The sequence below is a fragment of the Macrosteles quadrilineatus genome, unplaced genomic scaffold (genome assembly GCF_028750875.1).
Source record: "Macrosteles quadrilineatus isolate MER2022 unplaced genomic scaffold, UCM_ALF_1.0 Scaffold_3__2_contigs__length_128488019, whole genome shotgun sequence".
Classification (NCBI taxonomy): domain Eukaryota; kingdom Metazoa; phylum Arthropoda; class Insecta; order Hemiptera; family Cicadellidae; genus Macrosteles; species Macrosteles quadrilineatus.
Genome location: NW_026542596.1, coordinates 95994188 through 96007966, shown reverse-complemented (window position 1 = coordinate 96007966; position 13779 = coordinate 95994188). Strand labels below are relative to the sequence as shown.

Below are 13779 nucleotides of genomic sequence, written 5' to 3'. Positions count from 1 at the left end.
ATAGAGTTGCTGTATTTTAAAACACACATCAGTACCACTTAAATAGCTCCCTAGGTCACATTTTCTTCCCGTTGCAAAGCACGGGTATAGTAGCTTGTTATATATATTTTAGTGAATAAAATATGTTGTACAACTGCTACTATTATAGTTGCACTGCCACTTCACGGACGGTGGGGCACACGGAAGATTTCTCAGGTGCCGTTTGACGTCACTAACTGCTGACGTCACTAACTGCTGCGTCTGAAGAAACAGACAATTTTATAATTTTCTATTATTAAATTAAACTGTCATAACCTAACGGAACTAACCAAACGTGCTGATAATGGAAAAATCGAATAAAGGTTTACTAATCCAAAAAATAGTTTTGTTCATAAAATAAAATTATAATTGCCTAAAATTCAATTTTATAATTTTTTAATTATAAAATTAAACTGTAATAACCTAACCAAACCAACCAAACTTGCTGATATGAAAAAATTGCTGATAAAAAGTTAGTGCCGCCGGCGGGATTCGAACCCGGACCATTCGTATTATTAGCCCTCAACGCTATCCACTGCACCACCGAGGCCGATGGCTCAATGCCGTATCGTTGCGGTATTGGTGTTCCCTCAAAGTGACGTCAGCAGTTAGTGACATCAAACGGCACCTGAGAAATCTTCCGTGTGCCGTTTCGCTTCACGGACACGTAAAAATTGATGGATTTGTTTTTGTTGTTCTGAGATCATATGTAATTTATCAAAATTAATGTTTGTTGTTATATACAGATTATTTTATTTGTGTTAAAATATGTTAGATTTTTCGTTATCTGTAACATACATTTTAGTTCTGTGGTGCATAAGATTTTCGTTTAGTCTGCCAAAATTAAATGGCATGGCATTTCTTCTCTAATTTGTAAAGCTTGAAATTATCTCTAAAGAGAATTTTAACTAGTTTTATTGGCATCAGCTTTCTTTTATAATTGTGAAATCTATGTAATGTACTGATCACCTGAAAATATTCCTACTTTCTACTAATTGGTCAAAACTGTTTGTTCCAGGCTACTTTCGACCCAGAGATATTTTTCAACATTATCTTACCTCCAATTATATTCCATGCTGGTTACTCATTGAAAAGGGTGAGTTCAATATCTATAAGTTATATAAAATACAGTCATATGCGTTAAATCATGTTTTTGGTTACTTATTTTATAATACATAGCCGAAATGAGTCTTATATCAATATCTGTATGTATTTTTTTTCTATTTGTGACACTCAAGATGGCAATAAGTACTGTATGTTTATTTGTTAGTTAAATATTCCATTGGATATATATGTTATGTTCTCATATCAGTGGTGATACCTGATCTGTTTAATTTAAGTAGCTCTAAATTAAAAACTTTTTCAACTGTTTCTATAGCCCTACTGCAAAGCATTTAACATAATCTTATCACTGTAATATGGTTTAATTTAAAATTTCTTAACAGACAATACTATACAATATATTGCAAATGTAATTGTTATGTTTTTGCACACATATTCAATATTGTTGTGCAATGTTGTTATCTTTCCACATCGTTCATCTGTCAATTATCCATTTCATTGCCAGATTTTATCTTGGCAGTTGATTTCAGCCTTTTGGACAGGTTGTTAAAATACTGGGACAGTTAAATACATTATTTTTCCTACAGTCACCCGACAAAGTTGGCTTCCTTGTACTGTTTATAGTACAGAAAGCTTCTAATTGCTGCATATTTATACTTTGCCGTACGGTTTATACTTTGCCGTACGGTTTATACTTTGCCGCACATCAGGATTCCAACGAAACAACACAAAACAGCGTGGTTCTATTATACACGTAATCCGTGTACGCTTGGAAATAGGTTGGCAACACTTTAAAATAAAAATACTATGAGCAGCTGATTGACTATTATAACTACGATTTAACTGTCATTTCGTGTTTATAGTTTCGGCATTTCTGAACTTTCTGGACTTTTCTTTTAAACGTTTTTAAAACATTCCTACTATCTTAATAAACAAGAAAATCCCTTTAAAGCATTTTTTTTTAGGCACGGAAACCACTTCAAATTACAAAGTCATACGGAACTATATTCTCAAAACGCGGAGCAAAATTCTTGCCGAGGAAAAATAGCGGAGTGATACGGACCGCGGGTACTACTTTCTCTAGGGCACCATTTGTTTTGCCAGCTGAACCTCAAAACGTGTTGTATAGTGTTTGAAAGACTAATTAACTAATTATTTATATGCTTTATAGGGACTGTAGGAAAAATATAATGTGTAACACGAGTGAAAAAGGCCTTTGCTGCACTCGAGATCATTCCGCACTCGCCTGCGGCTCGTGCGTAAACATTGCTCTCGTGTGCAGCAAAGTGCCACTTTCACCACTAGTTACACAAATAACTATTGTTGTACTGCAGCAAAAAACAGCTGTTTTCAATTCTTGTTATGCAGGGTCAAAGTAAAGTTTATTCTTAATTAATTTTCTGACTGAAAAATTTGTCGCCAATTTTAAAGTAGGTAACAAGTCTTGATTTATAATAGTACATCGTCATGTTCCTACAATGTTTGTGTGTTTACCATAATGTAATATTGTATATTTCACTACAATAATTCCACCCTTCATTATGACAAAATGTAAAAAAATTTGATAACCTTTGGATTAGCATTTTACGTATTGGTCCTAGTATAGGAATATAATAAATACAATATGTTTTCTAACACTGTTAGATGTATTTACACTAATCTGTAAACATTTGTAAAAGATGTTACAATAAGAGCATAGATTTTGACCAGTCACACCGGTTATTGCCAGGCCCAATCGGATACTCTCTGTAATCAATTGTTTTAATGTATGTAATGGTCAAATTTTTCAAGTAAAATTTATGTTTTAATTTTTCAGAAATATTTCTTCAGAAACCTCGGTGCAATTTTGACATACGCTCTTGTAGGAACTACAATATCGTCTTTTGTTGTTGGGTGAGTTTCAAACGATCATACAATAGACTTTCTTATCCGGACACCTTTTAACCGAACATTGGTTTAGCTGGACTACACTCGGCAGAAGTGACATCTCTTTAACCTTACAACTTTTATCAGCACATTGGTTAAACTGGTTAAACAAAAATGTTCTTGTGGAAAAAGATTTGAGACCAGTTATCACTTGTCCAGGTAGTGCTCTTCCAAATTTAAGTAAAATATTTGGATAAGTTTTCGAGTGATTCCCGTAGCTTTAGTTGAACAAGTTTGAGGGGATGTTGGTTAACCAGAAAAACCGCGCTCCGGACTGACCCTGGTTCCGAGGTGTGCGGATAAGAGGAAGTCTACGGTATATTAGGAATCGCATACAATTCATGTTGGTCTAAAAGTAAACTTTAATTGTATTTTAAAAATGTGCATTAAAATTTTTTTTATGAACAGAAAGTTTAGGACTAAAAAAAAAAAATAGAAAAGAGGCTGAGGCTGCTGATAAGAATAAGAATAAGAATTCTTTATTGTCATTAGACACAGTTGTGCAATAGACATTGTCAAAGATGTATTTGTGATTGATACAATTCTGCACTGTTAACATTGTGGAGTAGCCAGTATGACCATCTGAGAGTTTTAAGGGTTGAAATGAAATGTTCTTAATTAATACTATTCATAACTTTTGTTATTGCCAGATCGCTTATGTACGGGTTCCTCAAGCTGATTCCCCACCTAAAGGACAGCTTCACCTTCCTGGACAGTTTGTACTTCGGAGCTCTCATCTCCCCCACCGACCCTCTCACTATCCTCGCCATCTTCAACGACCTCCGCGTGGACGTCACACTATACTCGCTGGTGTTCGGAGAGAGTGTGCTCAATGACGCTGTCGCCATTGTACTCAGTGGGTATGTATTGAATGATTTTTGGATTGTTCTAGTGTATGTATGTTTTTTTATGGGCAATATAATTTTGTTTGACACGTTAGACCTAGAGCACCAAGGGGCAAACTGAAGTCACTTGACAATTAATTTGAGTACTAATATTAAAAAACATTTCGGTTGTGTAAAAAAATTTAAAAATCACATTCCAACCCAATCCCACCAAATTAAACAAACTAACAGATCAATTGTGATTTTTTTTTAACACAATTAGCCTACTTTGTCTACAGTTTAAATGTAGACTATTTGTGTTTTTCCCCTCAGACGTAGGCCTACCTTGTGTTTGGAGTGCCTCAGTTCTAATCCTGCCAATCACTTATCTTTTTCTGCTATTTGATAATGATGAGACCCCAAAGATATTGAAGAATTATTGAAGTACAGTAGAGTCCCGCAAACTCGGCGTAATGTGGACTGGAAGGGTGCCGAGTTTGTGAAATGCCGGGTTATCGGGAACTAGGGTTAAAAATAAGGACAATACAATTTTTAAGCTTTTTAACCTCTTTTTTTATATTACAAGTCAGTATTAACCCTCCAAGTGTCCATAGTTTAGGCCTTAATGTCCACCTATTTTTGGCGCATTTGCAAGGTTTTATTAAAACGGATCTGAGAAGCTTAAAACAATGTTAATTCTAATGTTCTATATACCATTTTGTTTGGAAAATCATGGGCTTCAATATTATATATAAAACATAAGGAAAATTTTTTCAAAAAAAAAATTTTTAGGTAAAAAAAATATAATTTCGAAAATTTTCAAAAAAAAAAAAAAGTTCGCGCTCAATGAAATTGTATAAATTATAGGCCTATAAATATTTGAAAATAGCCACTTTGTTCTAAATTTTATGAGGATTACAAATATATAATAATATAAGGAAGTAGATTTGCAAATAAATAAGTTATGGGCAAAAAACTGATTTCAGTACATAGCGTTTAGCTAAGAATGCATATAGCCTAACCATAGCTAGGAATCTGGCTGATAATTTACATCAATATCACTACCTACTTCTTCAGGATCATCAACCAGCACTTCAAAACCACTTAAATCTTCTTATAATGCACCACGTATATCACTACTTTTGATTTTTACTGACTAAACAATATTAAAACTACTTACAATTTTCTACAGCAACCACAACTTAGATGACCATATTTCCAGTGAACTTAAAACTGACAAAGTTGAACCTGGTTATCACTAACCACTACCAACCCTACAAAACTAAAACTTCTAAACTGCTGGTCACTCTTTCTTAATCTTTCTAGCCAATGATTAAATAATATTGATTTTGTTTTGTTATTTCAAATAAAAACTAACTACCATCGGTACAGAATTTCCCCTCCTTAACTTGAAATTACATAAACAAAATTATACACTCTTTCTCAAAATTAATATTTACATTTCCTTTTAAAACAACAACTCTACAAAAGAAAATAAACAAACCTTTTAAAACAAATCATAAAACCCTATCTCCGTTTGACATTTCAACTAGCGCTACCTATCAACAAGTTCTACAAACACTAACTCCTAGTTCAAATAGCCTCCACATGTTTACAGCACCTTACAGAACCTTCTACTCAAAACAACAACTTCTATTTACACAATTTTTCATTTTGAACCATTTCATTTTCCTATGACAATTCAAATGTTATCAATCTTATTTACAAAAATTATACCTTAAAATAAAACCTTTCTTTAAAACCCCCAATTACTTAAGCGATCTTAAACAAGCCTATTTAAATCTCTTTTGAACTCTTCACATCCGCTCACAGTTCACTGACCCCTCCCAACATCAACTCCAGACAAGACAAATAACTTTCACTTCTCCAGTTTAGTTTAGTTATGTCGTTTGCGTGTGCTGTGTTTTTCTTTAGTTTTCCCTTAATTTATTTATCCCAGTGTGTTATATTCCCTGTTTTTATGTTCCCTCGTGTGTTTCGTGTGAAGTGTTTTGTGTTCTGTGTTATTTTCCCTGTTTACAAGTGCAAAATTAATCAAAATGTTATTGTGCGTCCTTTAGTAAAAATCCCACTCATACACTACGTTCAGACTCCATTTTAGATTCATACAGATTCATACTACCTTTTGCTGCCACAACTACTCACACATTCACCAATACATACACATTTACACACTCTCTTACTAAAAACACTTTAAAACTTTGAAAAATTCTTAAGAACCTAAAACAACTCCCACAGTACTAATTTACAAAATTCCAAATTCCCTCTTAGCTTGCTAAAAATCCCTTAACTAATTAATATTTCAACTAAACAAATCTAACTTCTACTTTACAGACATTTCATAAAGACCAATTTAGCTTCAGTCTTCCGTAATCTTCCATTTAATTCCATTTTTCACATTTCCTCTTCCATCAATACATTGGTTACTTTTGGTCCTCTTCACTACTTAACTCTTCTTTAAATCAATTATATGAATTTTCTTCACGTCTTCTAACTTGCTAGGATTTTGTACTAGTACTGTTGAATCACTCAGAAAATAGCGTATTACGTAAGGTCCAACGTATCTAGGTGCTAACTTCTTGCTGAATTTATTCGCTGCATTACTTAAATAATGTGTCTTGATGTACACTTCCATATTCAACTTAAATGGATGGTTTCTCCGAGGATAGCTATATCTCTCCCTTCTTTGATTTCTGGCAATGCTTCTTCTGACGTTATTTATGGCTTTCTCCAAATTTTCCCTCCTTTGATCAGGAGTTAACTTCTCCGAAATAATGTCATTAACATTCCATAAGTTTGTCAGTGCATTGTTACAAGGATGGGCAAACATTAAACCAAAGGCGGTCGATTTAGTCGAACTATTTACAGCAGTATTCAAACTTGTGGCAATCAGTCCCAGATCTGAATCCCATTTATCATGTTGATTACCATAAAAACTCCGTAAAGCATTATTAGTCTCCCTCAAATATCGTTCCGACAAATTTCCGTTTGCTCTGTACGCAGCTAGCTTTCTGTGTTCCTCATAGTTATTGAACATGAATTTCTTAAATTCCTTGGATGTAAAATAACTCGCATTATCAGACACAAGTATTCGGGGTACTGAGAAACTATCAAAAATTATCTTCAATTTTTCTATGATGAATTTTGTCTTGCAATCCTTCAGAGGGTACAACCATACAAAACGGGTAAATGCATCGACCACAATTAAAATGTACTGATTGAGTTTATTTGATCGGGGAAATGGTCCAGCTAGGTCAATAAACACTGTGTTTAGAGCTTGAGTTACAGGAACAGATATCAGTCGACCTTCAAACTTACGTTGTTCCGACTTAGACATCAGACAGATCTTACATTCACGGACTTTACCTTTTACGAATTCATTTAATTCAGGATGGTGAAAACTTTCATTTACTTTACTTTGAGTCCTAAAAATTCCCATATGACCACCAATTAATGAGTTGTGATAGAATGCGAATATTACACTAAACAGTTTCTTGGGCAAATAAATCTTCTTTTTAAACAATAAAACTTCATTTTTCAGGGTATAATTTTCATTATTAGTCTTATTCTTGATGCTTTCAATGATTTTCTTACACTCTTCATCGCTCTCTTGATGTACTTTAATGTCCTTAAGATCCAATGGTATTTCATTTAACACATTACAAAAATAGACTTCATTGTTGATATTGCTTAACAGATTAGTTTCGTGAATTTCCGTCTCACTCTCTTTCTCTCCACTAAACATACGTGATAACGCATCAGCTATTATATTCTCCGAACCTTTTACATGTTCAACTGTGAATGGAAGACTAAACAACCTTTCAAACCATCTAGACAATCTTCCACGGCTTTTTCGAGATTTGAGCATGAAACTAAGACCTTGACAATCAGTAACTAATTTAAAACTTCTTACTTCCAAGAATTGATGCCATTTCTCTACACACAATATTACACTATAAGCTTCCTTTTCGTAAGTGCTATAACGCATCTCAGTAGGTGTGAATTTCTTCGAATAGTAAGCAATAGGCATTATATTCCCCTCCTCATTTCTTTGCAATAAAACACCAGCAGCTGCTAGGTCGCTTGCGTCGGTATGCAATTCAAATTCTTTAGAAAAATCGGCCATTTGTAGTATAGGCGGATTTGCTATCTTACTCTTTAAGGTTTCAAATGCATTTTGACACTCCTCGTTCCATTTAAATTTTACACCTTTCTTTTTCAGCCCAAACAGAGGTAAACATATTTCAGCATATTTAGGAATATATCTAGACCAATAACCACACATTCCTATAAACTGTCGCACTTGCCTCACAGTTTTTGGAGCAGGAAATTTCATTAATGAGTTAGTTCGCTCGGGATCTATTGTGATGCTATCTTGTTTAATAATATGTCCTAAAAAACTTATTTCCTTACAAAAGAATTTGACTTTTTGTGGATTTACCGTAAGTCCGTGTTTTGCTAATCTCTTAATCACTTCTGTAACGTGCTCAATATGGTTTCTCTTATCAGGGCTATATACAACTATATCGTCACAAAAGTTAATCATATACTGAAATTTGATGTCATTAAATATTTTGTCCAAATAATGTGATAGTACGCTACTGCCTATTTTCAATCCAAATGGAATTCTCTTCATACGGAATTTACCAAAAATTGTACTAAAAGATGTTAAATCTCTGGATTCTAAAGCTATGGGACATTGTAAAAATGCTTTGTTTAAATCTATGACTGTAAAATATCTAGCTCCTTTTAGATGCTGATACATATTCTGCATATCTCCTAGCGGGTAATCTACATTGATTAACTTCTTATTGAGTTCAGAGTAGTTAATTACAAGTCTGTCATCTTGAGTCAAAAATGCAGGGGCGCTATATGGACTAGTGGAAACTTCCGCGACATCTTGTTTTATCCAGTCATCAATTATAGCTTTCATCTTCTCTACTTTGGGTGGACTTAAAAAATAAGGGCGGATACTAACAGGTTTATCATCCGTCACTTTAAGCTCAATTTCCAAATCAAGTGCTGATCCTATCTTATCCGTAAAAACAGTAGGAAAATTCTTAATTAACTTCTCAGCTTCTTCACACATTTCAACATCTCCTACTTTAATACTACTTAAGCTTAATTCACTCAGGTTTGTACTTGGAATTAACTTAATTTCATCTTCAGGTTTAAATGTAAAATAACCCATTTGTCGATCCATATTTAGGTTTAACTTGCTTGCACACATAAAAGGGTATCCTAAAATCATGTCAAAATATTTTAACTCAACCACTAAAAATGTTTGTTTCCAGGTAAATGATTTTATCTTAATCAAAGTTTCACATTGCTTATTTATGTTCAAAGGTTCATTGTTTGCAGCAACTATGGTTCCCTGCCAAGTATTTTCACTCATAATTAATTTATTTCCCAATAATCTGTTGTATAAATCCAAGCTTATAAAGTTTTGACTAGCTCCAGTGTCTAACAAAGCTCCCACACTTAATTTGTTTCCTAAATCCACAGAAATACAGGGTAAATGTGTTACAGTTTTAGCTTTTACTTTCTTTAATCCAGGTGAATTTATTTTATTAAAATCCTTAACAACTCTTCTCAGTTCAGACTTAAAATTGGGACTATGAGAACTATATACAGGTTTATTATTTCCGAATTCTTTCTTGCCGTCCGGAAAAACAGATTTGTAGTCTAGGCTACGTGTTTTTCCTGGCTTAACTAGTTTTTTGGATCTGGTCTGTAACAATTACGAGCAATATGACCTACTCTTTGACATTTGAAACAAACAGGCCTCTCATTGTTACGATTTGAGTAGTGACTTTTAGGTCGTTGAACTCCTGGGTTAGGTTTATCCATCCTAGGCTTATCATCAGTTGATAGATAAGGCTTGCTAACACTACTATTACTAACTGGAAAACCTTGATTTCTGAGGTAATCATTGTATGTTACATTATTTAAACTTATACAAAGATGATCTAAGTCTAAAAATGTTTCAGGGTTCTTCTCAAATATCAGTTTGTTGCGCAAATCAGGATGTATTCCATTCTTAATAAAACTAACAAGTTGACTCTCAGTTAAATCACACTTTAATACCTGGTGGTTTATTTTTATTTCATGCACATATATAGACAAAGGTTCAAGGTGTTTTTGAGGTCGAAAAATTAAATCTTGTTTCAGCTTTTCCCTTAAGGTGATTGGCAAAAATGTAGTGATTATATTAGCATGCAACAAATCAATTGATTTTGATTCCCTTTTGAATTCTAATATTTTATTCACTAATGGTGCTGTAGAATAAATTGGTAGAATCTCATACAAATCTTGCTCAGATAAAGAAGTTTCATTTCGGACAGTAACTAGGTTTCTCAAAAACTGCAACAATGTGTTTGTTTCTAAACCATTACACACAGGAAAATTTTTTAAATAAATTTCCAATGGGTTTGACAACTTTGTAAAAAGGCTACTAGGACTTAGGCTACTATTTACAACTGTACATGAGTTTGGTTGATTATTTATGACTTGACCCGGCACATTTTGTTGAAAACAATCCATTTCTACTTTTTGAGGTGTTGATGAAGTGAAGTTTTCAGTTGGTGGAACTACAGATTTAGACTGGTTTAATTTGTCCCCAATTATTTCATGCTCAACTATAGAGTTATTCAGCTCCTCTTCAAAATCCCCCATTTCCTGGTCTGAGAAGGTATGCATTGTTTTAAATTGCTCAAAACTATTTAAGATTTGCTGATTTAATTTGTCTAAACTAACTTTCTTATCTGGATCCAGCTTACATTGTAATAGATTAGTAGTCCGGTTTTGTACATGCACTAGTTTAGCCTTGATTTTAGCTATTTTGAGTTTAGTCACATTTTCCCTACACTGTTCAATTAGAGAATCAATTTGTTCACACTTTTCCCCAATTATAGTTATTTCCCCAGATAAAGTGTACGAACCTTTTAAATTTGTTAAATCGGTATTCTGGTTAATACAAGATCTTAAAGTTTTTCTTAAAGAGTCTACATCACTATCACTCGTTTCTTCCCCTCTTATTCTTATCTCGTACAGAAGTTCTTCTTTGTTTAGATAATTTAAATTGTATTTTGACATGTTGAAAATTTTCAGCCTCTATTTATTTGCTGTAGTTCTTCTAACATAGGCATAATCCTCAATAATCATGTAGGCCTATGTATTTCTCACTTTTACCAGCTTCTAATTTTAAATGATTCACGAGCAGAGTTGCGCACTTGTATACCCCTACCTTGTAGCCAATTAGGTAGTATACTTTAATTTAGGATGAATCTAATTTAAGCTGGTAGTAGAAGTGAGATAAATTAAAAGACAAAGTAGACCAAAGATGCATTTATTTTACGGACGTCAAATTTCTCAAAATACACTTTCCAAATGAAATTAAATATCCAGATGTTACTTCCAAAAATTATACTAAATAATAAAATAGTGGAAAGATCTTACTTTAAACAGAGACACTGGTTTAATGGTCAGAACAGGCACTAGCAGATACCATGCAAACTAGAAGTGGTGCAAAAGCTACTGGACCAATCATAAGAAGGTGAACAAGAAGTGGTAGTACCAAGAAGTGGTTGATTTCTGTCTGAAAACATCACACAAACCCAATAAAAACTATTCTCTATAAATTCTAATAATTAAAAGTAGATTTAAGATCTTTACAACTTCTTGTGAAAATGTGCTTCTCCTAGAACAAAACTCAACAGGTCTGTATAAACTTTACTTGTTTTCTTTTCTTGTGAAATGCAATAAAATTGATTTGAAAACTATTCATTCCTTTTCATCTTTTTCCAAAAGTGATTTCTACAAAGCTATATACAATAAATCAGCTAAAATCTTATTACTAAACTATATTAAAACTACTTACAATTTTCTACAGCAACCACAACTTAGATGACCATATTTCCAGTGAACTTAAAACTGACAAAGTTGAACCTGGTTATCACTAACCACTACCAACCCTACAAACTAAATCTTTTAAACTGCCGGACACTCTTTCTTAATCTTAATCTAGCCAATGATTAAATAATATTGATTTTGTTTTGTTATTTCAAATAAAAACTAACTACCATCGGTACAACACTAAAACAATGATAAACGTAATAAAACACATCAGTCATCGGTCCGGGGGAACCTAGCTGTTTACAAATACACGCACGTCAGCTGTCTGCTACAATATTTTCGGAACTAAAATGAATAGCGCTTAGAGACAGACCTCTGGAGAAAGCTTAGAATATTACGGAAAGAACGATACCTAACTCGATCCAGTTCAATCCGATTCAGTCAGTCATAGAGCCTTCGCCGTAAACGATGTCTGCGTGTCGAAAAATCGACAAGTAACACTACACAAAGTGTGCTGCTTGTCGAATTTTCGTCAAGTAACACTGGGAGGGTTAAGTCATCAGATATAGTACAAAAAATCCTTGGTACGAGTTGTGAATGATTTTACTTGAGCTGGCTTGAGTCCATGTTTAACTCGGACTCAAAATATCACTAATTTTCTGAGCCAGGTGATGGCCGAGTTATCCAGACTGCCGGGTTATCGAGTGCCGAGTTTGCGGGACTCTACTGTAATAGAAAAAAAGGCTTTGGCGATAAAGGACAAGTTGACAACAAGAATAGCCTAGTTGCTGTCTGTTTTGAGATAAAAGTTATGAATCTTAAAGGTTTCTAACATTCATTTGATAACTGATTCTTCTAGATCAATGAACCTGATTTTCTCAGAATGATCAATGAACTCACACCTCCTAACAACAGATTATTATTAGTGTCATTACAATTTACACAATAGACATTTGAGCCTAGTTTAGAGTTTTTTAATGTTTGTGCCATACAACAATTTTAAAGTAACACAAATCCATGCAAACAAGACCAGGCTGTTCATATTGTACTGTTTGTGATGTGTTTATAATAATGTATTTGATTTTCAGAGCGATACAAAACTACGCTGAGAGATACCAGACAGGAGCTGGAGGGTTTGAGATTGACGCCTTCTTCAGAGCTATGAGGGACTTTGTAGGGATCTTCTCTGTGTCTTTGTTCATTGGAGCAACTATGGGCTGCATCACGGCACTTATATCCTTTACTGCAAAGTCTAGTGTGAACAAAAAATGTGAAAAAGTAATAATTGGAAAAGAAGTTAGAAACTAAGTTTTGTCCGATGGGAAAATAAGATAAATTGCAATGCATTTACATTAAACCCTAAATGCATTCTCATTCTGTTAACTGCCACTAGGCAGATAGGTCAATTAATTTTTTATGCTCAATTACTTTTCATCATGCTAACATGTTTGTTACAATGGGTCGTTCGTGAGTATAAGGAAATAGTCTCAATGATTTATCCTGTAGGTAAAATCAAATCAAAAGATCCGTAATCATATTTATAATACACATATTTACATTAATGTTTATAATGTTAAACACGATTATTACATAGGTGTGCACGAGCACACTAAGTAGGCTATAATATTCATGATTGCTAGGCTACACTATTAATCGTACTACTTTAGGTTGCGCTATTTTCTAAATTTTAAGATCCACTATTTGATTTTTTATTTATTAGAAAATGAGTCATCAAATGAAATTGCCATCTGTATCAAAAATTCTTTCAATTTCACTTTGAAACCTCTCTCATCCTGCATGTGATCTGGTAGGTGGTTGAGTTACAATGATTTCGCACACTACCTCCACCTCTCTTTCACTTATCGTTAATGTGTTTTGGTGATTTATGGACTGTATGAACCTTAGATGGATTTGCAGCTTATTGAGTATTAGTGTTTAGATATAACTAGGTTTATATAAAAAAAAAAAAAAAAAAAAAAAAAAAACTATTTTGGGATAGAAAATATTCTTTAGTAAAATTTAATTTCAGGTGTTTAGTTGTTTTCACAAAATCTGTTGTTGGATCTTGACTTAA

The 13779-nt window shown here is 33.5% G+C and overlaps 1 protein-coding gene across 14 annotated transcripts in view; it reads left to right on the top strand.

Moving 5' to 3' along the window:
* The window catches only part of LOC128988409 (sodium/hydrogen exchanger 6-like), a 51476-nt gene that overhangs the window by 11882 nt on the left and 25815 nt on the right, over positions 1 to 13779 (top strand). For all 14 annotated transcript variants that reach the window (XR_008490378.1, XR_008490376.1, XR_008490379.1 and 11 more), the window contains exons 3-6: positions 1037 to 1114; positions 2897 to 2973; positions 3657 to 3866; positions 12794 to 12940. Coding sequence is in view for 9 of the 14 variants with exons in the window: in XM_054409671.1 (XP_054265646.1) it covers positions 1037 to 1114; positions 2897 to 2973; positions 3657 to 3866; positions 12794 to 12940 (512 nt within the window). In the remaining 5 variants the exon portion in view is untranslated. The remainder of the gene's footprint in view (positions 1 to 1036; positions 1115 to 2896; positions 2974 to 3656; positions 3867 to 12793; positions 12941 to 13779) is intronic.